This window comes from Mastigoproctus giganteus, chromosome 3 (genome assembly GCF_048544385.1).
Source record: "Mastigoproctus giganteus isolate SK-2022 chromosome 3, ASM4854438v1, whole genome shotgun sequence".
Lineage (NCBI taxonomy): Eukaryota > Metazoa > Arthropoda > Arachnida > Uropygi > Thelyphonidae > Mastigoproctus > Mastigoproctus giganteus.
The window spans coordinates 197135871-197163454 of NC_143577.1; the positions used below are offsets into that span (position 1 = coordinate 197135871).

Below are 27584 nucleotides of genomic sequence, written 5' to 3' on the forward strand. Positions count from 1 at the left end.
AAGCGAAACACTATTTATCCTTTTTTTTTTTTTTTTTTTCCAATCAGTTTTTCAATTCTGTAAACTGGGTATTCATTTCCAGAAAATGTAATTCTTTTAAAGTTATGGTAAATTTCATGACAAAAAAATAACCATCAAAACTGATCCAAACAACTAAATATCACAGAAAACTGAAGTTTGTAAATTATACAGTGTGATGATATTTTAACTATAAATAACAGTTCATCTTATTCAAATATATCAAAAACTGAACTCTGTACCAACATGCAATCAATAGAAACCAGCAGGAGCATTTTCACTCAAATTTATAAACAATGTTTGTTAAGAAAAGTCAGATTGCTATAAAATGTGTAGTACTAAATACTATGTATATATATTTATTTTTTTATTTCTAAACAAAGCTATGCCAGTTGGGAGGATTTCATTTATCCAGTAGCTAAAATTCTTTCAGAATGTAACTTAAGATTTCTCTTATAACAAATTGTGTCTTAGGATGTTTTCACTCAAGCTATAATAAATACCGTAAGCTGGAAATCCTTTTAGAACTCTCTATAATGGGCTTTATATTATATTTAAAAGTATACAGATATAAATCATAAATACAATCTGAATGTTCATTGTAAGAGTTTATTGCTTCATAATAATTAACTAGGTAAAATCACAGTAAAAAATATTTTTTCTGGTTTTCTTTATAAAGTGGCATCGGAAGTGGATAGTTGCAGAACATTTAATGATGTTGATTCGGTTCACCAGTAAAAAAAAAAGAACTTCCTAAGATCTCCAGATAATATCAAAACAACCAAAAAAGTCCACATGTTTTATCTTATCATACATATAAATGGCGGTGATGACATTACTCAGAAGAATAAGTCCCTTTTCCAAATGCTGTTTCTTCAGGCACTATAATGAACTTTTCAACCTTTTGCTTGTGCAAAACACAGCAATTTTATAAGTCCAAATGCTTAGGTGAAGTCCTTTCATCCATATTTCTTATGCACAACAGCTCACACCACATATGCACACAGAAAGAGATGATGTCATGAAGAAGAGTCATTTTCATCACATACTTCCATAGTATCTCCACTTTCTCTTCCTGTTTCTTCCAATTCTTCTAGATCTCCTATTCTTCTTTTTAATTTACCTGCAATAAACAAAATGTAAAGATCACTATGGTGTATTAATTTTATTCTCCAGTGGTGGCAGTTCGTTGCATCACTATTTGTTTAGAATATTTTTACATTAATTTTTAAACAAAAATGGGTTTTTGTTTAAAAATGGATAATGTGTCGCAGTGATGTCCTTGACATCATTGCAACACATTATTAAAAATGGGAAAAGGAATGGAATTAACATCATGTAAACAAAAAAAAAAAAAAAAAAAAAAAAAAAAAAAAGAGGCTGTTATAACTGCTTTATCAAATGAAAGTCTTAGTGCGAGATGAACAACTATTAAATTTAGATTTAGCCAATCAAACTGCATCACATTTGTTGCAATAACAGTCATGAAAATGTTGAAAAAGTCAATGATCTAAGGACACAAAACAGCATCTACAGATTAGCTGTTTATCTATCAGATTATCTTTCATTTTATAGAGCTAAAAAATGAACAGGAAGAAAGATTTGGAGTGGCAGTCAAACAGTCTGAAACAGACTGCTCGAGGCTGGATTTCATGACCACTAGGCTATAAAGAATCTCTTCCTGACAAAATGGGTGAGAATATAATGTAATTCAGCAGGAAAAAGAGCATGCTACATGGCACCAGAGGCATTGGAAAGAGGTCTTTTCAGATTATTCAAAATTTCACTTGCACTGATCTGATGGTATCCTGTAAGTGCTAGGTTAAAAATTTCACTCCTCCTGTTGCATCATAACTGTCAAATACCCAGGGGGACAAATGGTATCCAGGAGGCAATTATCACTCACGGCACTGGTTACCTGTAGATTATAATAGAGAAAGTGATGCTAACTACATGAAAATTTTGAGGAGACAAAACGGTGTATGGTTAAATCTCAAAAGCAAGGTTATAGAATGCCTAGTCTTGTCTTGGCTTACTACCATTATACACTTGGAGATTTGTTCTCGGATTGGCAGTATGGCTTAAACCAATGTTTCTCAACCTTTTTTTTTTAATTACTGCCCCATAAAGGGCATTTTTAGACAATTTTTTTCTCCAATTGGCCCCCGTGAAATTTTAAACAAGAAAATATTTTATACTTACTCTTTTTATTCAATGGGATCCCTGAGCCTGATGCTTCTTAGCTAAAAGTTCAATGTTTGGTATGATGTTAGTAAGTTAGATAAGTTATAGAATGTCTTAATGTACCATTTGAAATTGACTCAAAGTTTTGAATAGTGTAAAGCTTAATGAGCAGTACTCACCTTAGATAATCTGCTATGTTATGTGGAGTAGGATGGGAGAATAAATTTTGAGGCTTAAGGCAGTTTAAAATAAGTTAAAATTGTGATGTTTGTATGAACACGGAATTAAAATATGCTCAAGGAAGTAGAAGTGCACAACTTTGTCCCTGGTTGTCAATGAAGAATTAATTTAAATTTTAAAAATATGAGACTGGTGAAGCCAAAAGTCATAAACGACTGACTTTTGTATAAATGTCATCAGTTGGCAATACTAAAGTAAGAAGAAGAAGAAGAAGAAGAAGAAAACGTGTGTTTTAAAGACTAAGTTCCTACTCCACATAATATAGCAGATTATCTAAGGTGAGTACCGCTCATTAAGCTTTACGCTATTCAAAACTCTGATGTTAGTAAGTTTAAGACATTGGAAAACAAAGAAGTACTTTGGCCATTTGAGACCACATCGTTGGACAAAGAAGTTTAGTTGTCTCTGATCCCCACAACTCAGCCATTCCACCCTTTTCGAATTTATATTTGCAATCTTTGTTACATTTTAACTGAATCAACAAGTTTTTCTTGAATTTCTTTACTAGCAACACCCGGCATCCAATTGGATCTAGCATCCATGGCTTCACTTCAAAAGAAAATAAATCTGAAAATCAATTTTTTATTCCACCTTTTAAAGAACACAAATGATCTGAATAATTCTTAAGATCATTCTCAGTGAGAGATTCATTGATTTCAGTTAACTCTTGCATACCATGAAATTGTTTTCTCATTAAATTGCTTCCAAATATTTCCAGTTTTTCAGTGAAGGCTTTTAATGTGTTTGCAGTCTACTAACGTAATTAATTTTCCTTGAAGTTGAAGTGACATTTAATTAAGTTTTCGAAAAATCCAAGCCATATAGTATGTTGTTTTTGTGTTTGCTGATCCCCTTTGCTAAATCTGTATCCCCTTCACTTTCTAAAAAACGAATTATTGTATCAGAAAGGTTTACAAATCTTGTAAGACAGTTTCCCTTAGAAAGCCATCTGACTTCTGTATGTAAAAGAAGCCTCACATACTGTTCTTCATCATCAACACAATTTTCTGAAAAGATGATCATATTTGCTATGTGACTTTATTTTATTGATGGTTTTAATCACTATACTGGGAGATTGATAAAGAACTGGACTAATATTTTTTGCAATCAGATTATGTTGCACAATGCAGTGTATTGCAAGAACTTTGGGACATACTTCCTTTAGGTGGGATATAAAACCTTTATGTCTTCCAACCATCGAGGTAACACCATCAGTGGCACAGGATACCGAATTTTCCAATGGTACTTGTTTTTCATCAAAACTGTGTTTTTACAGCAGCAAAAATGGATGCTCCAGTACAGTCAGTTTCTGTAGATTTTATAAACATCGCTTCTAGCAATTTACGATCATCATCAAAATAACAAACTTATGCCATTAGAAGGACCTTATTGTCAGTAACTGTGGATTCATCAATCTGAATAGAAAATTTTCCCGTTTTTAGTTTGTCAATTCGTTGCTCTTCAATGTTAACTGACATCTCATTGATTCGTCTACGAATTGAATCATTGCTCAATGGCAATGCTTTTAAAATACTGGAAAGATTTTGATGTATCACTGTTGAAATTACAATCTGTGGGTTTTTAAGTCTCAGCACTGTATGAGCACTACCAGTTTTTGCAGTGATTTCTGCAATTTTATAAGACACTATCATTCCATCGTCATTTGTTTGTGTGTTTTTCTTAAATAGGGAAGTAACAGTGTTACACTGATCAAAATTCTGTTTTAAAATTTTTAAATATTTGATATGTTTACAAACTTTATCAGGATGTTTCCTTTTTAAGTGATCTAAAAGTCTTGATGGTTTCATAGCCTCATTTGAAAAAGAACTATTATACATAAGGCACATGGACTGTCTTGTGTCAAATGGGCTTTCAATAAAACTGTAAGCTGTAGGTGGTAGATGACTTTCATCAACTGGTGAAATACCACCACTTTGCTTATTGGAGGCTTGAAGTGGTGAAACCCATGTTTAGTCTCCAGAGCAAAGTTTCCAGCACCTCCCTCCCCCCATACTTCTCCTTCAACCCATGCACGGTACTAAGTACTATAGGTTTTGATACCTTTCGTGTTTGGGGTTTTCATAAAAAAAAAAAAAAAAAAAAAAAGCTAGATTTTTTTTTTTTTTTCGATGCTTTTTCTTTTCAGCACTTGACATGTTTGATGATGGGTTGAATAACTACAAAGAATTAAATAATAAAATGCAAACTATTTTTATTTAATTCTCATAGCCTATGTCACTCACAAAAGCACTATGGATCAAAAATAAACAACTTCAGTAAGGAAACAATAAATCAATACTAATTGTCACTTAGAAAGTAGAAACAATAGGCTTAAATATTTCCTCATCCCATCCATGCCTCATATATTGACTAATGAAACAAAAGAATAAATAAACCACACTGCCACCAAGGTCACAGCTGTAAGAAATGTGCAAATGCTAAGGACAAGCAAAGGTGGTTGAATTAAATCATACTCACTATCTTCCTTTTATCAAAATTTCTCACTCATTCCTAATATAATGTATCTATATGTTAAAAATCAGTTGTCTCAGGGGAAAAGAAAACCCAGTGAGAGAAATTAAATATTAAGGAATAAGATGTCATCGGATAGGGTTGAACTTTGGAGGGCCACAAACCATTGTAATACCCATGAGCTTTTCACCCCCCAAAAATCAATTTTTGTTCCCGGTTGAGAACCCCTGGCTTAAAGCCTATCCTTTCCACAGAAGATGTGTGCAGCATATCCTTACAGCTGTCAACACTAAGTCAAAAGAAATATCTCTTGGCCACATCTATGGATTTTGCTGGTGCTTTCAATGCAATATGGTGGCCAAGTGTACTAAGAAGATTGTGCCAAGCCAAAATATCACAATCTCTATAAATTCAATACAATAGTCATTCGACTGTTGGCATTTTTGGCAAGCAGACATGCCTTGTGGAACTCCTCAGAGCGATAACACAGAATTAATGTGCTGCCACTTTATTAGGTACACCTAGCTAGTAGCGTGTTGAGCCTCCTTTAGTCTTCAAAACAGCCTGAATTCGTCTAGCCATGGATTGAACAAGATGCTGAAAACATTGTGCAGGAATGGAGTACCATGCAGACATGAGTGTGTCATGCAGTTCCTTGAGATTCGATGGAGGTGTAGGCCTGCAGCGAACAGCCCTTTCCATCTCATCCCAAAGATATTCAATAGGATTGAGTTCCAAGGACTGAGCAGGCCACTGCAGCAAAGAAAAAAGCCATTGTCGTGTTCCTGGAACCATTCCATAGTGATTCAGGCTTTGTGCACCGCCGCATTATCCTGCTGGAAGTAACCATATAACTGAGGATAAATTGTCAACCTGAACAGATATACTTGGTCAGCATCGATGTTTAGGTACAATGTGGCATTCAGACGTAAATCTATGGGTATCAATGGACCCAACTTGTGCCAAGAAAACATTCCCAACACACCATAACACTGCCCCCTCCACCTTGCACAGTGGTCATCAGACATGACAGGTCCATGGATTAATGTTGTTTTTGCCAAATTCTGAGCCTTTCATCAACATGATGCACCAGAACTTCGACTCATCAGACCAAGCAACTGTTTTCCAATCCTCGATAGTCCAGTGCTGGTGTTGCTGTGCCCACAGGAGGTGTGCTCTCTTGTTCTTCATTGATAACAAAGGTACACGATGTGGCTGTCGTAGCCCATTTGCGACAAAGTGCGACTAGCGGTCCGTTGCGATATTTTGTTCTGCACACCAAGGTTGTATTTCTGACGTGATATGCGACATTGGGGCCCATCTGTTTGATTGCACAATTCTAGCCATCCTTCTCTGACCTCTCTCATCAACAAGCAATTTTCTTCCACAGGAGTGCCATTGAGAGGATGTTTTTTGTCCGTTGCACCATTCTCGATACACCCTTGAAACTGTGGTGCGTGAAAACTTCAGGAGAACTGCCGTTACAGAGATGTTTTGTTCAGCACGTCTTGCACCTACTACCATGCCACGTTTGAAGTCCATTAGATCACTCCTTTTCCCCATTCTTGCTACAGTTTGTATGCTTAACTGATACTAGAAAGGTTGTTCTGCTGCATTTATATCCACAACCGTGGTCATGTGATTTGCAATGTTGTGGGATAAACCATTTGTGTGCACAGCAGGGATACCTAATAAAGTGGCAGCATAGTGTAGGTAAGAGGGGATTAGTCAAGTAGAGCAGAATTTTAAAGGTTTAGTATATTGTAAAGCTTAAGTTGATAGGTTATAATATTATAAATATCATTTTTTGAAAGTTTCTTTTATTCGTATTTAGTAAATTTAACAATGGTTGTTACAAGATCCACCTTGAACACTTCGTCAGAGGATGCCATCACTCATACAGAAATAGCCAATGCTGATTTCTTGGTGAGTCATGATTTTATCCTTCGCAGAACCTGTGGCATGTATTCCAAGGTTGACCTAGTGGATAATCATCGCTTACCTGGTGATTCTTTTCTTTGTCACCGTTGTAAGGAGTGTAGTGATCTAAAGTTAAAATTTGGGGCATTGCTAGAACAATTTGAGTCACTGAAAAAATGGGTGCTTCCCTCAAGAATAATGTAACTGTGAGCTCATCAGGAACTCAAGACTTTAGTAACCTACCAAGTGATGCACTCCCTATTCGGGCCTCAGAACAGAATAACCAAGTGCAAACTACTCTTGTTCAAAAAGACTTATTTCTATTAGGTGAATCCATTGTTAGGGAAATGGGAAATATTTTTGGTAATGAGGATAGGTGGATTAGAACCAGGATATGTCTGCCGGGAGCAACTATTAATGATGTCACCAACAGACCATCAGATTTTAAGGGGAATAAAGAAAATATTATTATTCATGTGGGACTAATGATATTAAGCATACACAATCTGATGATTTGTTAGAGAAATATAGGACCATGCTGAAGAAATTCTGCGAGTTAGGCCACAATGTCTGTGTGTGCAATTCTACCCAGGCATGACAGGAGGGATTATATGCTGAAAGCCTTGTGGATTAACTCAAGAGTTGGACTCTGCAAGGCTTTTGGGAGAAATTTCTATCAGCTTGATCCACACTTGTAGGTAGAATGAATCTGTTTTGAAGAGATGGGATACATTTAAACAAAGGTTGTGCAAGAGTTTTTCCAGTATTATTGAGGATAACTTATAGGTTCAGGGGAACTGCTAGTTTGGTTGGACAAAGGTAATATAGATATGTGTTTATCTGATAACACTGGTCAAAGTAATGCTTGCATATACCTCAAGAGTTCTTGTTTGTTACTGCAACAGAACATATTAGCAAGGTGTTCTAAGGGCAGAAGCATTTGAAATGAGCTGGTAGCTAATGCCAGGGAAGCGAGTTTAAATAACTTTTAAGGAGTGTGTCAGGATAGTTAACTGTACAAGAACACTAAGTCTTAATTGATTATACAGTAATGTCAAAAGTGTTGTCAATAAAATGAGCAAATTCAAACTGCTGGTTAGGACAAATAACGCTGACATAATAGGGCTTACAGAAATGTGGTGCCACTCGGAGATAGGAGATAATGAGTTTCACAGTGTGGTATGTATAAAGAATTTAGGAAGGATAAGGAATATAGAAGGGGTACTGGGTACATGCTTCTTATCAAAAGCAGCCTGAGCGCAACGAAAAATTTCCTGGCTTCAGACATTTTGCATGCTGGTATAGAATCTGTATGGTGTGAGATGATTGGAAGCAAAGGAAATGAGAGTGGAAGTAATCTACAAGCCAGGTGAATTGAAGATTATGATGAGAGCCTCTACATGCAAATGAAATGGAAAAGTAAGTGTGAATGTCTTATTATGGGCAATTTTAATTTGCCTCTAATTGATTGGAGTAAATGTAAAGGAAACTCCACATGGGGGACAAGATTTTTATAACAACTAGATGATTGGTATTTGTATCAACATATCAGGGAAAAGAATATTCTAGACATCATCATCAGCTATGAACCGTATGACATAATAAGGCTGGCAGTACGGGAACCAATAGCAGGAAGTGATCACGGAGTTCTATGGTAAATGATGAAAAGAGAGAGAGAGAGAGAGAGAGAGAGAGAGAGGTAGCAGTAGTTAAAGGTGATATAGTTGTACACGTTGGCACTAATGATATTAAGAGTAGGAGACCGGCGGAATTACTTAGCAAGCACAGGTCACTGTTGAAAAAAAGCCGTGAATTAGGGTTGAATTTGAAAGTGTCTGCAATTCTGCCCAGACACGATAGGAGGGAGTATATGATGAGAGCCTTGTCGATCAATTCGGCCCTGGAGGGATTGTGCAAGGCTCAAGGGGTAAAATTTTTTTCAGCCTGGACTGTACTTGTTAACAGGAGAGATTGCTTCTACAGGGATGGGATACACTTAAATAGAAAGGGTGCAAGAATTTTTGCTGATGCTGTCGAGGCAGAGTTAGGTGGGTCGGAAAACTGCTAGTCGGGGGGGGATACAAGGACTAATAGATTAACAATAGCCACTGGCAGAGGTGGAAGTGATTCTTGCACTGCTTCTATTGAAATGAGCAGAAGCCTGGAAAACAAGATGCAGGATATTTCAGAGACTGCTGGGAGTCATTGCGGTACAAGTAAACACATGGGTTGTGTTAGGGTAGCCAAGAATAGAAACAGGTGCATGTATACCTGCGTGTACACCAATGCTAGGAGTTTGGTAAATAAATTTGATGAATTTGAGGTATTGCTCAAAACATCAAAGGCAGATATTGTTGGGATATCAGAGACGTGGTGTCACACAGATATAAGGAATGCGGAACTGGAATTTGGGGAATACAATGTGTATAGAAAGGATAGACAGGACAGGAGGGGAGGAGGGGTTATGCTATTAGTTAAGAAACACATAAAGTCCAAGGAAGTGAAGCCAGTCGACATCGATGGACAGGGCAGTGTCGAGTCAGTTTGGTGTGACATAAGCATAGGGAAATCAAAATTGAGAGTAGGAGTGTGCTATAGGCCTAATGACTCTGATGAGTATAATAAGATATTGTACAGGGGCTTAGAGGGGAACAGGTATCCTGTGTGTTATCAGACACTCAGCCTAAAACACTGATGGATCCAATATCTCTCTATTACAGAAGATTTAGGAGAAGTCCGGTTGGCCTGCCTCCCTAAAATCCACTCATGCACACCTTCTCGATGGTAAGCCCTGTTACGTCACTTAGGTGGCAACGAACGTGTAGAGTGGTTCTCTTCAAGACGCCTGGTCAGCGTGAAGAGGAAAAGACCAAACCCTCCAGCAATGAGAGCACAACAATACAAATGGCCCTCAGTCCCCAGCAGCTTTCACTCTCCCTCTTACGGCAGCGAGAGGATCAGAGTGGAAGCAGAGGGTGCTAAGAATCTCTGGGTACGACCAGGCTGCCATGCACGGAAATTGAACTTGGCCTGTTATAACGTACGATCACTCATCGGTGAAGACAGGATATTAGAACTGGAAAAGGAATTAGAAAATGTGAATTGGAATATCATCGGTTTGGCTGAAACAAGAAGAAGAAATGAATCACTTATAAGTTTATCAAGTGGGAATCTGCTGTACACCAATGGAAACAGTGAAAGGAGTGAAGGTTGAGTTGGGTTTCTGGTCCATAAAGATTTTAAAAACAACATTTTGGAATTCAAAAGTACATCACCAAGGGTGTCAAGACTAATACTCAAGATTTCTAAGAGGTACAAGCTAAAGATCATATTTATTTATGCATCAACATCGAGCCATGATGATGAAGAGGTTGAAGAAATGTACACTGAAATTGAGAGTCTTGTAGATGAGCAGAAAACCCACTACACTATTATCATGGGGGACTTCAATGCTAAGGTTGGAAAAAGGCAAAACAGCTCAGAAAGAGGAACTATAGGAAATTTTGGAATTGGTGAAAGAAATAAAAGAGGTGAAAGACTTGTGGAATTTGCAGAATCTCAAGGAATGTCAGTAATGAACACTTTTTTCAAGAAAAGGGTGAACAGAAAGTGGACATGGAAGAGTCCAAATGGATTAACAACTAATGAAATCGACTTCATCCTCACTAACAGAAGATATATTGTGAATGATGTTACCGTCCTGAATAAGGTAAATGTTGGAAGTGATCACAGAATGGTAAGATGTACACTTGATATAGATGTAGGAAAGGAAAGGAAAAAACTGACTCGAGTAAATAATACAAAGGTCTTTGAAATAACAGAGGAGGAGAAAAGGCAGTATCTACTGGAACTTAAGAACAAGTTTGAGCTTCTGCAGACTGCTCAGGACCAAGATATCGACGAGGAATATTACAACTTTCTGAAAGTGATAAAGCCCAAGAAACCTATAGGGAAACAGAAATCCAAAGAAGAAAGAATTAGTCAAGAAACACTTGTCATGATGAACCAAAGACGACAAATGAAGAGCAAGAAAAACACTGACAGGGAGAAAATTGAGTATACTGAGTTATGCAAAGCCATTAGAAAGAGACTCAGAGAGGACATAAGAAGATTTAACACAAGAAAAGTAGAACAAGCATTAAGGGAAAACAAAGGATTTAAATCAGCAGCCATGAGCAGTAATACAGAAAGACAAATGATACTGAAACTGAAGAATAGCAATGGTGTACTTATAAACAGCAGAGAAGGCATAATTCAAATTGCAGAAGACTACTATAGAGAATTATACAAGGAGCGAGGGAATGATACCAGCAGTGGGGAAGATGGATTGCAAAGTAGCAACACATACGATATACCCGATATTCTTCCTGATGAGGTAGAACATGCATTGAAGAAAATGAAGAATCGGAAAGCCCCGGGGGAAGATGAAGTTACTGTAGAGTTGTTAAAATTGGGAGGAAGAGACATAACACAAAAACTGGCAAGGCTCTTCACAAAGTGCATTAGAAAAGGTGTGATGCCTAAGCAGTGGAATAATGCAATCATAGTTTTGCTGCATAAAAAAGGAGATAAATCAGAAATTGGAAATTATAGACCAATTAGCTTGTTATCCCATATCTACAAGTTGTTCACAAGGGTCATTACTAACAGATTAGAAAGAATACTTGATGAGAATCAACCGAAAGAGCAAACTGGCTTTAGGACAGGATTCTCAACTATGGATCACCTTCACGTAATATCACAGCTAATGGAGAAAGCAAATGAATATAAAACACCATTATGCCTGGCATTTGTGGATTATGAAAAGGCATTTGACTCCATACAGCATAAGGCAATGTTTCGGGCACTGGAAAGACAAGGCATAGATACTCCATATATTATGATTTTGAAGAAAATATATGAGAGTGCTACATCCTTTATTAGACTAGACAAAGACAGTAGCAAATTTAAAATCGAGAAAGGAGTTCGACAAGGAGACACAATATCTCCGAAGCTGTTTACTGCTGCCCTTGAGGAAGCTTTCAGAAGATTAGACTGGTCGCAGAAAGGAGTCAATGTGAACGGAGAGTACCTAAACCATTTACGATTTGCAGATGACATTGTGGTCATAAGCCACGATCCCAAAGAATTAAGAGGAAAATCTTAATCAGTTATTATGCACAGTTAGTAAGGATTTTGGACTATAGATGAATATGGCTAAAACAAAAGTAATGATGAACAAGTATGCCACGGAAAGGGAAATAATGATTGAAGGAGCAGTAATTGAAAAGGTGGAGTCATATACTTATCTGGGACAAGTTATTAGCTGTAATAATGATAAATGGCTGGAAGTCAAGAGAAGAATAAATTTTGGATGGATAGCATTCAGGAAATATAGTCACATACTGAAGAGCAATATCCCAGTTTGTCTGAAACGTAAAATAATGAATCAATGTATACTCCCCACCATGACTTATGGAAGTGAAACTTGGGCACTCACCAAAAGAATGGAAGAGACGCTGAGAACTACACAGCGAAGAATGGAACGAATCATATTGGGAATCAGACTGTTAGATAAGAAGAGAAACACATGGATTAGGCAGCAAACTCAAGTAAAGGACATTCTTATCAAAACTAAAGAACTAAAATGGTCTTGGGCAGGACACATAGCTCGAAGATATGATGACAGATGGACTAAGAAAATAACAGAATGGTATCCAAGAGGAGCTAGAAGAAAACCTGGAAGACAAAGGCGGAGATGGATAGATGAAATTCATGAGTTTTCGAGTAGTAAATGGATGGCCAGTGCTCAAAACAGAAGGAACTGGAAAGTTGCTGGAGAGGCCTTCATCCTGCAGTGGATTGAAAATGGCTGATGATGATGATGACAGGGAAATAGAGTGGGCCAGTAAATCAGAGAGTCTTATAATGGGGGATTTTAATTTCCCAGATATTGACTGGAATTTGTGGGTTGGTCACTCGCACACTAGCAAGGCTTTTATGGATTTATTGGATGATTGTTTTCTACATCAGCATGTTCGTCAGGCAACAAGAGGGAGCAATACTCTCGATCTGATTATCAGTAGTGATTCTTCATGCATTAAGAATCTGCAGATAAATGAACCACTAGGTGGCAGTGATCACAGTGTGTTGAAGTGGGATTTACTCAAGGAGGTAACTACCATCAGAGGTAAAGGGAAGGGTTTTTGTTTTCGTAAATGCGACTATGATGGTCTGAGACAGTATTTAAATTCTATACAGTGGGACCAACTGATGATGTTACCAACAGTAAACTCAAAATGGGAAGCATTCAAGGAACTAATCTTGGAGGCTACCAGGCTTTACATACCAACTAAGAAATATTGTTCAAGGGTTAGGCCTAAATGGTTGTCAGATGAACTAATGAGACATGTGGCAGAGAAGAAAAATGCATGGGATACATACAAATTAATGGGTGACATGGAAGCCTATGATAGATATAAGTTGGTCTGTAACCAAGTCACAAAGGAGATTAGGCAGGCAAAGGCAGACTACGAAATATCCTTGGCAAAGGATGCAAAGAAAAACAGAAAAGAGTTCTTTACCTATTTAAACTCAAGAAGGAAAGGGATGAATCAGATTGGTCCACTGGATATTGATGGTTCAACAGTTGAGGATCCTGCTCAGGTGGCTAACAATCTAAACGAGTATTTTGCATCTACATTCACGCATGAGGAGTTATTCAGGAAGGAGAATGATGTAGGTAAAGTAAATATTGCCAGTGAGCTGGATGATTTTGTAATAACTGAGAGGAAAGTGGAGGAGAGATTGTTGAGGATAAACATAAAAAAGGCACCTGGGGTGGATGGGATCTATCCAGTTATATTAAAGGAGGCAGCAAAGGAGGTAAGCAAACCCCTAGCCATAATTATGAGAGCTTCTTTGGACTCAGGGGAGGTACCCATAGACTGGAGATGTGCAAATGTAACCCCAATTCACAAAGGAGGATCAAAGGCTGACACAAGTAATTATAGACCTGTTAGTTTAACTTCTGTTCCAGGTAAATTAATGGAGGCACCGGTTAAAGAAGCACTGCAGGATCATCAAGACAAGAATTCAGTTATAGCTCAGACGCAACATGGTTTTGTTAAGGGCAGGTCTTGCCTGACCAATTTGATTGGATACTATGATGTAGTCACAAAAGAACTGGATGCAGGGAATAACTTTGATATTATATATTTGGATCTTAGAAAGGCTTTTGATACTGTTGCACATGGAAGACTGCTGCACAAATTGGAGCAGTGTGGCATTGGAGGCAAATTGCTGCTATGGATAAGGGGATGGTTGAGTGGCAGAAGACAGAGAGTGGTAATCAATGGACACTGCTCAACGTGGACTAATGTTATTAGTGGAGTTCCTCGGGGTTCAGTGTTGGGTCCGTTGTTGTTTTCGGTGTTTATGAATGATATTGATGATGGGATATCAAGTTTAATCTCCAAATTTGCAGATGATACAAAGGTTGGCAGGGTTGTTAATGACACCACTGACGCTATGCTGCTGCAACAGGATCTGGAAAGGTTGAACAGATGGGCTGAGAGGTGGCAAATGAAGTTTAACATTGACAAATGTAAAGTACTACATATGGGAAACAGTAACCCCAGAGCAACGTATCAACTCTGCGGTACTACACTGACAGTGGTGGAGAATGAAAAGGATCTGGGGGTAATTGTGCAGGCAAATATGAAGTTCTCTGAGCAGTGCAGACGAGCTGCAAGAGTAGCTGATGGTGTCTTGTCAATGATATACAGGAATGTTTCTAGCAGGGATAAGGAGGTGATTATTCCCTTGTATAAGGCAATGGTTAGGCCACATCTTGAGTACTGTATACAGGTCTGGAGGCCTCATTTCAAGAAGGATGTAGAGCTGCTGGAACGGGTACAGAGAAGGGCAACAAGATTAGTGAATGGAACAAAGGGTTGCTCTTACGAAGAAAGGCTTAAGTTTTGCAAATTACAGAGTCTGGAGACTAGGCACCGGCGAGGTGATCTGATAGAGGTGTATAAGGCTTTGAATGGTTTGAGCATGCTCAATGCCAATGGGATTCTTCATCTTGCTCAGAATAATCAGCTTAGAGGGCATAAATTCAAATTGAGGAATGACGGATGTCGGATAGATGTGCGGAAATTTGCCTTTGGCCAGCGGGTGGTTGGTTGGTGGAACCGACTTCCATCACTTGTTGTTGAAGTTGATAGCCTAAACAAATTTAAGGCTCAACTGGACAGGTATTTCGAGCGAACGGAGGGGTGAAATGGGAGTGGTGTGTGTTTTTTTTTTTTTTTTTTGGCTGATGCTAAATAAGCTTGCTTTCTTGCATCATATGCCTCTACTAATGCTAATGCTAAAGGCAAAGAAATGGGTTATAATTTCAGGAAAGGAAAGGAAATTACGATGGCTTAAGATGCTACATAGCCTCTATTTACTGGGTAGAGATTACACAGAGAGTGAGTACAATTGAATTATTGTATACCTTTAAAACATTAATCATAGAAGCATTGAATGTGTATATACCATTAAAAAAGTACTCCACGAGGAGGATTTCAAGTTGGATGAATAATGAAGTTGCCAGATTACTTGAGCAGAAAAAGATGGTATGGAAATGTTATAGAGCAATAAAAAGTACTGAAGCCTATAACAGCTACAAATTGATCTGTATTAGTGCCACAGAAAAGGTTAAGCTGTCAAAGGTAGATTATGAGAAATCACTGGCAAAGAGAGAGGATAAGGAATTCTTCACATATATAAATGCAAAGAGAAGGATAAACCAGATCGGACCCTTATGTAATGGATGTGGGATAGTATTAGATACCCCAGTTGAAGTTGTTGATGAACAAAATTATTTTGCATCGATATTTACAGAAGAAAAACCCTTTGTGTCAATGAGAAATTATGGGAGTGAAGTTGAAAAGTATGTAATTAATGATGTTAAAATTTCACATGTTTATTTAATGAAAAAAACTTTGAGCCTCCTGGGGTTGATAGCATATATCCTATAATCTTAAGGGAGGTGGCAAGTGAGTGCACTGAACCATTGAGGCTAATTATGAGAGCATCATGTGGACTCGGGAGTGATTCTGTTGGACTGAAAAAGTGCCAATGTATCTCCAATACATAAGGGTGGTTTTAAGAGTGAAGTGGGAAATTACTGGCCGGTCAGTCTAACTTTAGTAGTGGGGAAAATCATGGAGACAATAATCAAGGGAGGAATTCAGGATCATTTAGATAGAAATGGAATTCTGAAGGATACTTAGCATGGTTTTGTAAAGGGAAAATCATGTTTAACGAATCTGGTTGGCTATTTTGACAAGGTCACTCAAGAGCTGGACTTTGGGAATAATTTCAATACTGTTTGTTTGGATTTCAGCAAAGTATTTGACTCAGTTCCACACGAACAGTTACTTTATAAGCGGAAACAGGTTGGAATCACAGAGAAAATCCTCAGATGGATAGCTGGATGGCTTCAGGGCAGGAGGAAGGTCATGATAAATGGTTATTCCTCAGATTGGATTGATGTAAGAAGTGCGGTTCTCCAAGGATCAGTGTTGGGACCACTGTTGTTTTTGATTTTCTTAGATGACATCAATGAAGAGATAGAGGGAGTGATGTCTAAATTTTGCAGATGATGTAAAAATTGGTGGAGTAGTTAATGATCACCACCAAGCAGAGCTCCTTCAGAGTGACCTAGATAGACTTCAGGGATGGTCAGAAAAATGGCAGCTATACTTTAATCCAGCAAAGTGTAAGGTATCAAACCTGGGGAACAGTAACCTCAAAATAACTTATACACTTGGTGGAGTTGAACTAAATCATTAGTGGAGGGAAGGGATTTGGGTGTTATGATAGGGTCAGACATGAAGTTCTCTGAGTATTGTAGACAGGTTGCAAGGAAGTCCCATGGTGTCCTATCGATGATTTATCGAACAATTGTTAGTAGAGATAAGGACGTCATAATCCCATTATATAAGGCTATTGTTAGACTATGCTTGGAATACTGTGTCCAAGTATGGAGACCACACCTGGTGAGATCGGCAAAAAGGACATCCATATGAGAAAAGACTGGATATGTGGGTTGCAGGGCTTGGAAACTAGGCACATTAAAGGAGACTTAATTAGCATTAGCATTAGTAGAGGCATATGATGCAAGAAAGCAAGCTTATGCAGCATCAGCCAAAAAAAAAAAAAAAAAAACGACCACTTCACCCCTCCATTCATTCGAAGTACCTGTCCAGCTGAGCCTTAAATTTATTTAGGCTATCAACTTTCACGACAAGGGATGGAAGTCTGTTCCACCAACCAACTGTTATTTATTTATTGTTATTTGGTTTTTAGGAGCATTAGCAACTAACGCCATATTGCTCTGGGGATATGCGGTGGCCATTCCCTGACCTTTCCACATCCTCCGTATTTGGTGGTCACGAGCTCGAACCCCGGTCTAATCAAGAAGCGTGTGCTATGCACTGCTGTTCCTGCCCACCTGGCTACAGAGGCACCCACCAACCAACTACCCCGCTGGCTAAAGGCAAATTTCCGCACATCTATCCTACATCTGTCTTTCCTCAATTTGAATTTATGCCCTCTCAGGTGATTATTCTGAGCAAGAGGAAGAATCCCATCAGCATTGAACATGCTCAAACCATTCAAGGCTTTATACACTCTGTCAGATCACCTCACTGGTGTCTAGTCTCCAGACACTGCAATTTGCAAAACTTAAGCCTTTCTTCGTAAGAGCACCCCTGTGTTCCATTCACTAATCTTGTTGCCCTTCTCTGTACTCGTTCCAGCAGCTCTACATCCTTCTTGAAATGAGGCTTCCAGATCTGTATACAGAACTCTAGGTGTGGCCTGACCATTGCCTTATACAAGGGAATAATCACCTCCTTATCCCTGCTAGAAAAATTCCTGTATATCATTGACAAGACACCATGAGCTACTCTTGTAGCCCGTCTACACTGCTCAGAGAACTTTATATCTGCCTGCACAATTACCCCCAGGTCCTTTTCATTCTCTACCATTGTCAGTGTAGTACCACAGAGCTGATATGTTGCTCTTGGGTTGCTGTTTCCCATATGTAGTACTTTACATTTGTCAATGTTAAACTTCATTTGCCACCTCTCAGCCCATCTGCTCAACCTTTCCACATCCTGTTGCAGCAGCATAGTGTCAGTAGTGTCCTTGACAACTCTGCCAACCTTTGTATCGTCTGCAAACTTGGACATTAAGCTTGATATACCATCATCAATATCATTTATAAATACAGAAAACAATAATGGACCCAACACTGAACCCTGGGACTCCACTAATAACATTAGTCCACAATGAGCAGTGTCCATTGATTACCACTCTCTGTCTTCTCCCCCTCAACCACCCCTTTATCCATAGCAGCAATTTGCCTCCAATGCCACACTGCTCCAATTTGTCAGCAGTCTTCCATGTGCAACAGTATCAAAAGCCTTTCTACGATCCAACTATATAATATCAAAGTTATTCCCTGCATCCAGTTCTTTTGTGATTGCATCATAGTATCCAATCAAATTGGTAAGGCAAGACTTCCCCTTAACATGCTGTGTCCGAGCGATAACTGACGTCTTGTCTAGATGATCCTGCAATGCTTCTTTAACCAGTGCCTCCATTAATTTTCCTGGAACAGAAGTTAAACTCACAGGTCTATAATTACTTGTGTCAGCCTTTGATCCTCCTTTGTGAATTGGGGTCACATTTGCACATCTCCAGTCTGTGAGTACCTCCCGAGTCCAAGGAAGCTCTCATAATTATGGCTAAGGATTTGCTTACTTCCTTTGCTACCTCCTTTAATATAACTGGATAGATCCCGTTCACCCCGGGTGCCTTTCTTATGTTTATCTTCAATTTCTTCTTCACTTTCCTCTTAGTTATTACAAGATTATCTAGATCACTGACAGAGTTTACTTCACCTCTGGCATTCCCCTCGCTGAATAACTCCTCATGTGTACAGAAAACAATAATGGACCCAACACTGAACCCTGGGACTCCACTAATAACATTAGTTATTAGTGGAGTCCCAGTAATAACTAATGTTATTACTGGGACTCCACTATGATGCAATCACAAAAGAATGTCAATGCAAAATATTAAGTTCGTTAGCTACCTGAGCAGGATCATCAACAGTTGACCCATCGATATCAAGTGGACCAATCTGATTCGTCTCCTTCCTTCTAGAGTTTACATAAGTAAAGAACTCTTTGCTGTTTTTCTTTGCATCCCTTGCCAAAGATTTCTCGTAATCTGCCTTCGCCTGCCTAACCTCCTTTGTAACTTGGTTACAGATCAACTTGTATCTATCATAGGCTTCTGTGTCACATGTTAATTTGTATGCATCCCATGCACATTTCTTCTCTGCCATATGTCTCATTAGTTCATTTGACATCCATTTAGGCTTAAACACTGAACAATATTTCTTAAAGCCTAGTAGCTTCCAAGATAAGTTCTTTGAATGCTTCCCATTTTGAATTTGCTGTTGGAAACATCATCAGTTGGTCCCACTGTATAGAATTTAAATACTGTCTCAGACCATCATAGTCGCCTTTACAAAAGCAATAACCGTTCCCTTTACCCCTGATGGTAGTTACCTCTTTGAGTAAATCCCACTTGAGCACACTGTGATCACTGCCACCTACTGGTTCCTTTATCTGCAGATTCTTAATGCATGAAGAATCACTACTGATAATCAAATCAAGAGTATTAATCCCTCTAGTTGCCTCCCGAACATGCTGATGTAGAAAACAATCATCCAATAAATCTACAAAAGCCTTGCTAGTGTGAGAGTGACCAACCCACAAATTCCAGTCAATATCTGGGAAATTAAAATCCCCCATTATAAGACTCTCTGATGTACTGGTCCACTCTATTTCCCTGTACAGTTTCTTATTATACTCATCAGAGTCATTAGGCCTATAGCATACTCCTACTCTCAATTTTGATCTCCCAATGCTTATGTCACACCAAACTGAGTCGACACTGCACTGTACAGCGATGTCAACTGGCTTCACTTCCTTGGATTTTATGTGTTTCTTAACTAATAGTATAACCCCTCCTCCCTTCCTATCCTGTCTATCTTTCCTGTACTCACTGTACTCCCCAAATTCTAGTTCTGCATTCTTTATATCTGTGTGACACCACTTCTCTGATATCCCAACAATATCTGCCTTTGATGCTTTGAGCAATACCTCAAATTCATCAAATTTATTTACCAACCTCCTAACATTGGTGTACACGCAAGTATACATGCACCTGTTTCTATTCTTAGCTACCCTAACACAACCCATGTGTTTATTTGTACCGCAATGACTCCCAGATGTCTCCGAAATATCTTGCATCTTGTTTTTCAGGCTTGTGCTCATTCCAATAGAAGCAGTGCAAGAATCACTTTCACCTCTGCCAGTGGCTACTGTTAATCTATTAGTCTTTGTATCCCCCCCCAAGCTAGCAGTTTTCCGACCCACCTAACACTGCCTTGATAGAATCAGCAAATATTCTTGTATCCTTTCTATTTAAGTGTATCCCATCCCTGTAGAAGCAGTCTCTCCTGTTAACAAGTACAGTCCAGGCTGAAAAAAATTCTAATTGAAGTGTTTAAGGCTCTGAGAGGCATAAGTAAAACAAATGAGGACGAAATTTTCATGGTTATAAATGATTCTAGAACTAGGGACAATAAATTCAAGTTATGGTGGGAGAAGTTTAGACTGGATTGCAGGAAGTTTTATTTTAGCCAGTGAGTTATAAATTACTGGAAAAAGTTACCTGTATGGGTGGTAGAGGCTGATAGTTTGGGAAAATTCAAAGGTCAGTGGATAATTATCTGCGGGAGGAAGGAAATGCATAGGTATTTCTTTTTCTCATATTAATTATTTATTTATTTTTAAATTTTATTCTTCTTACTCTTATTTATTTTATTTTTTTGGATGGTGCAGCATAAGCCATAGGCTTCCTTGCATTATGTGACCATTCTAATACTAATAAAGAATTACTTGAGAAACAGGAAAATAGTGATCAAATGACATTTCCAGGAAACCACCCAATGTGTGATATGACGTTCCGTCCTCAAGGCACATCACCTGGATGCTGTTTGATGCAATACATCAGTGGCAGGAAACTTGTTATTTCTATCATACTAAATAACTGTTTGAATCCCAAAACAAGTACTTACCAGTTACTTTGGATGTTTCACCATTCTGCAATGTCAGTTTGGCTTTATATATTGGTTCATATTCCTGTAAAGCAGGAAATACATGTTCACTTGAAAATAAACAAAAATTTAGTAGCAGCAGAATACACTCTAACTAAATTATATAATCACTCAGAACAAAAATAGGTGAAGTAAAATAACATTATTAAAATAACATGCTAAACCAAAATGCTGTACTCAAGAAATTAGCAAAAGTGAATATTCAGTTTCCTTAGAATATCAAGGAACTAACAATTTCAATACTTTTTAATTATCCAATACTCTACTACCAATTCTAATAGTTACCCAACAGGTGTTGACATTATTCAGAATTTTAATGCTTTTAAGAGGTCCATTTTAAGTTTTATCATTTAAGAAAGTAGCATAAGAGGGATATTTTTAGATTACTTTTATATTTCATAAATTCCTTCCATTTCATTATTTGAAATTAATATAAACATGGTGTCAAATTACAAACATTTACATGCACAAAACCCATTTTTAGAATATTTTAAAGATTATTTATTTATTATTATTTTTTGCTGAACATGACTTTTTTTGTTTTAAAAAGTCATGTTCAACAAAACCAATAATTTCACAAAAGGCCACACAATAACAAAATGATTTTTTTAAAGGACTGTATGGAAATAAAATCCACAAGATTACAATGAAGACATTATATGATGATTGCCCATCATGTAACACAATCACGAACTATGTTGCTAAATTCAAAGGCAGTCAGAATCCCAAAAGTTGAATCCAGGTCTGGACAACCTGTGACAGTGTTAGCCACAGAAAATATCGATGTGCATGAAGTGATTTTGAAAAACCATTGGATTAGTCACAATACATAATAGACATAAACCTCTCCTGTGAATGAGTACATCATGTTGTCCACAAAAAAACTAAGCACAAAAAAAAGTCGGCAAAACGGGCATCAAAAGAGCTGAATACAGACCAGATGAGGGAAAGGGTGAGCAGCATTACAAAGAAAACTTGGGAAATTTGCCCAGAATTCAAACCAGTCTATCGGCCAATTGGTAATCATTTTCATCACTGTCTCTCCTTTCAGAGGGGAGCATCACTTCCCAGGATGAGACCATTAGTTTTTTGAGACAAAAGAGTGATATTTGCTGATTACCTTTTTAAGGGTAATCAATGAATACATTACTTGCAAACATCATGGGAAACTCTCAATCACAAAGCTTGGATTACCATGGAGATAGTAAACAATTTATGTTATGAATTGTCACATCTGTCCTATTTGCTAGATGTGGCCCATTAGATTCACTACTCCATTTTCTACACTGATTAAAAAAAAAAAAAACATTTAAAAAAGGGTAGCATTTTGGGATAAATAATGATGGTATTCATGTGGTAGAGGAGTGCTTGGATAAATAATGTAGCAGGTTCTATGTAAGAGATATAGAATAGGCAGGGTTTCCTTGATACATCAAGTGTATGGCCTCTAGAGGTCACTATGTTACATAAAAGCGATTAATTTCCAAGTTGCTTTATTTTTTCTATTGTAGGCAATAATGTTTTCAAAATATCCTTAGCATATCAATGATTAGTGTTTCTATATAGGAGGGAGGAATTATCATTATTCTTTACTATCCTTAAGAATATGGATACAATTAGAGATGCCATTCTCTGTGACAGTGCTTAATGTAAGAGAAATAAATTCAGTGTTGAATAAATTTTGGTAGAGCTATTCATTGTGTAACATTTTTATGCAAGATACAACAACACTTGCACTTATTTGCACTACTATAAACATTATTATTGTAGTGGATGGAAATTACATGTGAGTGTACAACGGATTTTCTCAACTTGTTTTCTTTACCATTTACAGCAGACTCTTGATTTACCAGGATTGTATTAACCTGGACACTTAAAGACTCCAAATAAAAAAAAATAAAAACCCAACCAGAAATCATAAAATTCAAGTAATAACTAGAATAGGTATAAACAGATGTTTTGCAAGTCGTAAATAAGCGACAAAAAGCAGCATTATAAGTAGTCATTGGGAGATTATTGTGCCTATTATCTTGCAACCTTTTTTTTGAGTGGCGGGTCTTCACACACTCTGCTATAAAAAATAAAGAGACCAAATGCTTAATTTGTTTCAGTGAGTTGCGTCGATTGTTGTGTTCCGTTGCACAGCAAAAGGGACAAATTTTGTTTCGTTTTGTTAGGGATGTTGGATTTTTTTTTTTAATAGTAACTATTATTATTTCTTTCTTTCTTTTTCTTTTTTTGTTTAGAAATCATGAAAATGGATACATGCAAGAGTTGTGCTTTCAATTAAACAAAAACTTGAAATTATTCAAAAGTTTGAAAACGGTCCATATGTTAAATCTCTAAGGAACCATTATAATGTTGGTTACCAAACCATACCTTACATTGTAAAAAATAAAGGGAAGCATCGCATTGGACACAAGGGTAGTGAGTGGTAAGTGTTTTCGTTTTTTGTCTATCACCATACTTTTTATACAGGTTGCTGAACATTTTTCGATATAGTAAGTCCCCGCCTTACGTAGCTTCGGACTTATGTTACGTTATTTATAATTTTTTTTTATATGACTGAAGATTTCAGTGAAGGGGGCACACATTTCATCATAATAATAATGTAAAAACCCACAGAATTCCAGCTATTGGTATTATCGCAAATGCAATAGGATCAAGTTTACTACCCATTTATAATAGATTGAGCTAACAGAAAAGCCCAATAACCTGGAAAGTGCAAATTGTTTTTGTTTTATGGCAATGACTTCCAGAAATGAGCTTCAGTAAAATGTGAGCTCACTTGCGTGAGGTGATAATAGTGAGTTTCCTGAAAAAGGCCTCTGAGGTTGGGAAAATTCATATTTTAGTATTAAATCAGCTCACACCAACCATAAGAATAAGTATTTACTGTAACTAGAATATTTATTTACATATTAAAATAAAATAAATATTTACAAAAACTGCTATTATATTAAATATACATGTAAAAACATTAAAACTGTGATAAAATCCTTGAGATAAAATACACTAAAATAAACCGGATTAAAAGCGATAAAAATCTCTGGAGCTTTCGGAAGCTTGCGCTCCCTTCCTCAGCAGTAACAAAACTTCCTGCAGCACGTCCATATATAACAGGCTCACGGTACCTATACACGTGGTACAGTCGGCGCATGGTCTGAACTGGAAGCGGAAATAGCTCGGGAACGTGTTAAGCAAAACCGTTCATCCGTACTTAGGATAATAGTTTCAAACAGAGGATGCATACGCATACCTCTGTCCCTATTCATAATATTGTGGTCGGATGAACAGATTCGTAGGCTCTCGAGCCATTTACGGTTCCAGAACCCATGCGCTCGATCCATGATAACCGCATCCTCTGGGGAAATTTGATGCTGCTTCTCCCAAAAATGTTCGGCCACAGCAGACTTATTGTAATCAGCGGTTTTTATAGCATTTGCATGCTCCCCCAGACGATCCTTGAGCCGTCGTTTTGTCTCGCCCACATAACATTCCCCACAATCTGGGCATTTTATCCTGTATACTACTCCACTACTCAGGTCCTTTGCTATTGGGTCTTTTACCTGAGACAACACTGTGTGCAACCTCCGCCCGGGAAGCTGCACACAGCGTGTTTTATAGCCCCGCAAAATTCTAGCGAGATGCTCAGTAACGCCCGGATAGTAAGGAATGTATGCGGTAGCGACAGGAACAAACGGTTCCTGACGGTTAGACTCTATTCCTCTACTAAATCTGTCTATGATCCTCTGGGGGTATCCGCATTTTCTAAGGTCTGCTGTGACCCGTCTAATTTCACATTCTTTGTCCTCAGAGGTGGTGCAGTGTGACCCTGCTCTATCTAGTAGAGCTTTCACTGCACTATTCTTATGCTGCCCAGCTTGTGCTGAACTATAATGGGTGTACTGGCCTCTGCACATAGGTTTTTTAAACACAGAAGTTTTTAGCCTAGGGCCTACCCTAGAGACCAGTACATCCAAGAAAGGAAGGGTACCTCCTGTTTCCACCTCTGAGGTAAATTGTATAAATTGGGAGAAGCTATTAAGCCAATGGAGTGCATCATCCTCTCTCCCCTTCTGGACCACGGTAAAGGTATCATCAACATACCTTTTCCATTTCTTTATGGGAAACTGACATACACTAAAAACCCTCTCCTCTAACTCCTCCATGGCCAGATTGGCCACGATGGCGCTAATAGGAGATCCCATGGCTGTACCGTGAACCTGTTTGTACATAACACCTTGGTACACCATAGTGGTGCTGGCCAGACAAAGTTCCACACCCGAACAAATATTCTCTACGTTTAAAAGCGATCTACTACCCAAAGAGACATCATTACTCAAAGATCTTCTAACACAATATATTCCATGTTTAATTGGAATGCATGTGAATAGTGACATCACATCAAAAGAAATCATGCTCTCGTTTTCATTTACAGTCAAATCTTTCACAAAATTCACAAATTCTTTACTGTCTTTTATGACATAGTTGGACTGGCCCACTATAGGCGAAATCAATTTGGCCAAATACCCTGACAAAGCATATGTGGGGCTTCCTATAAATGATACAATAGGTCTGAGTGGGACTTCTGTCTTATGAGTTTTTGGAAGTCCATAAAACCTCGGGAGTTGACATCCAGTAGCATGTAAGAACCAAAAGGTCTCCCTGGAAATCTTCTCTGCCTTTAACCAATCCTGTACCAGTTTATTAACGCGCCGCTCTAGGCCAACCAACGGGTTTCTCTGAGTAACTTTATATGTATTATTGTTCTGTAAAAGGTCCATTGCTTTTTTGTGATAGTCTTTGTTTAGGACAACCGTCGATCTGCCCTTGTCCGCAGGTAAAACCACAATTCCATCGTCTCTTCTCAGTTCATTCAAGGCCTTTCTTTGACTAACGTTAAGATTCGGAGATACTTTCTTTACCTGGCTCAAAATAACGGCAGATTTAACCCAGCAGCATCAAATTTCCCCAGAGGATGCGGTTATCATGGATCGAGCGCATGGGTTCTGGAACCGTAAATGGCTCGAGAGCCTACGAATCTGTTCATCCGACCACAATATTATGAATAGGGACAGAGGTATGCGTATGCATCCTCTGTTTGAAACTATTATCCTAAGTACGGATGAACGGTTTTGCTTAACACGTTCCCGAGCTATTTCCGCTTCCAGTTCAGACCATGCGCCGACTGCACCACGTGTATAGGTACCGTGAGCCTGTTATATATGGACGTGCTGCAGGAAGTTTTGTTACTGCTGAGGAAGGGAGCGCAAGCTTCCGAAAGCTCCAGAGATTTTTATCGTTTTTATCGCTTTTAATCCGGTTTATTTTAGTGTATTTTATCTCAAGGATTTTATCACAGTTTTAATGTTTTTACATGTATATTTAATATAATAGCAGTTTTTGTAAATATTTATTTTATTTTAATATGTAAATAAATATTCTAGTTACAGTAAATACTTATTCTTATGGTTGGTGTGAGCTGATTTCATACTAAAAAAAAAAAAAAATAGTGAGTTTGCCTTAACCCTGTGAAGTTCTTTTCAGAAAATTTAATTTTGACTGTTATTGTGGTGCCGACTAAGAGAATAAGTGATAGTGGTACTAGTAAATCTATCAAGAAAAGGAAAGCGATCGAGTGGGATCAGAAAATTAAAATAATAAGGATGTATGAAAATGGCCAAACATTAACAAGTATTGCGCAGAATTCAGATTTGTCAGTGGCAACGGTGAACACAATAGAGGAGAAAGACAGAATACGAGAAGCGATGAAGCGACCGGCACCAATGAAGTCAACTTGAATAAACAAGGCTACAAAATACATATCAGTTTTTACAGTACAATAACATGCATGTTTTCTTTTCTTATGTGCCACTCCGGCTACTTCACCGCCGTCTCCAGATAAAGTTTTTAATTGAACTAATTAAAAATATATAACTATTTTTCTTCATTCTTCTGAGGATATTATGTGGTTTTTGCAATTTTGGCATATCAGGAATATATTAGCAATGTATATATAGCATGGATATACAGGGTGTCTTAAAAATACATGGCATAACTTCAGGAATGAGTTCCTCATATGTAGACAATAAAAATATTTTATATCAACATAGTTCTGGAAATGCTTGGTTTCCGAGTTTTGAAGGTCTGTCTATGACACTTAACTGTTAATATCACCTTATAGTAAATATTCAAAATGTCCACCTTCTGCCTGAACACAGGCCTCACATCGACATCTCATGGACTCGCAAAGACTATGCCAAATTCCTGGCATGTTTCGTATTGTCTCACAACCTGCCACAATTCAACTGCAAAGAGTTTCCACATCAGCTACCAGAGTCGAATACACCAATGACTTCAAATGGCCCCACAAGAAGAAATCTAGTGGGTTTAAATCAAGTGAGCATGGAGGCCAGGCAGTTGGTCCACCTCGACCTATCCACTGACCAGGAAACCTTGGATTCAGGTAATTGCGGGTTAGGTGGCTGAAATGTGGTGGAAGCGCCATCTT

At 37.9% G+C, this 27584-nt stretch overlaps 1 protein-coding gene across 1 annotated transcript in view; it reads right to left on the reverse strand.

Annotated features, from left to right (window-relative positions):
• Window positions 1-639: 639 nt before the first annotated feature.
• LOC150088556 (serine/threonine/tyrosine-interacting protein-like) overlaps window positions 640-27584 on the reverse strand; it is a 117577-nt gene continuing 90632 nt past the window's right edge. Inside the window, exons 5-6 of the mRNA XM_090370801.1 lie at window positions 21032-21095; window positions 640-1141 (exon numbers count right to left, since the gene is read on the reverse strand). Coding sequence (XP_090226927.1) covers window positions 1038-1141; window positions 21032-21095 — 168 coding nt within the window. The 3' untranslated portion in view covers window positions 640-1037. The remainder of the gene's footprint in view (window positions 1142-21031; window positions 21096-27584) is intronic.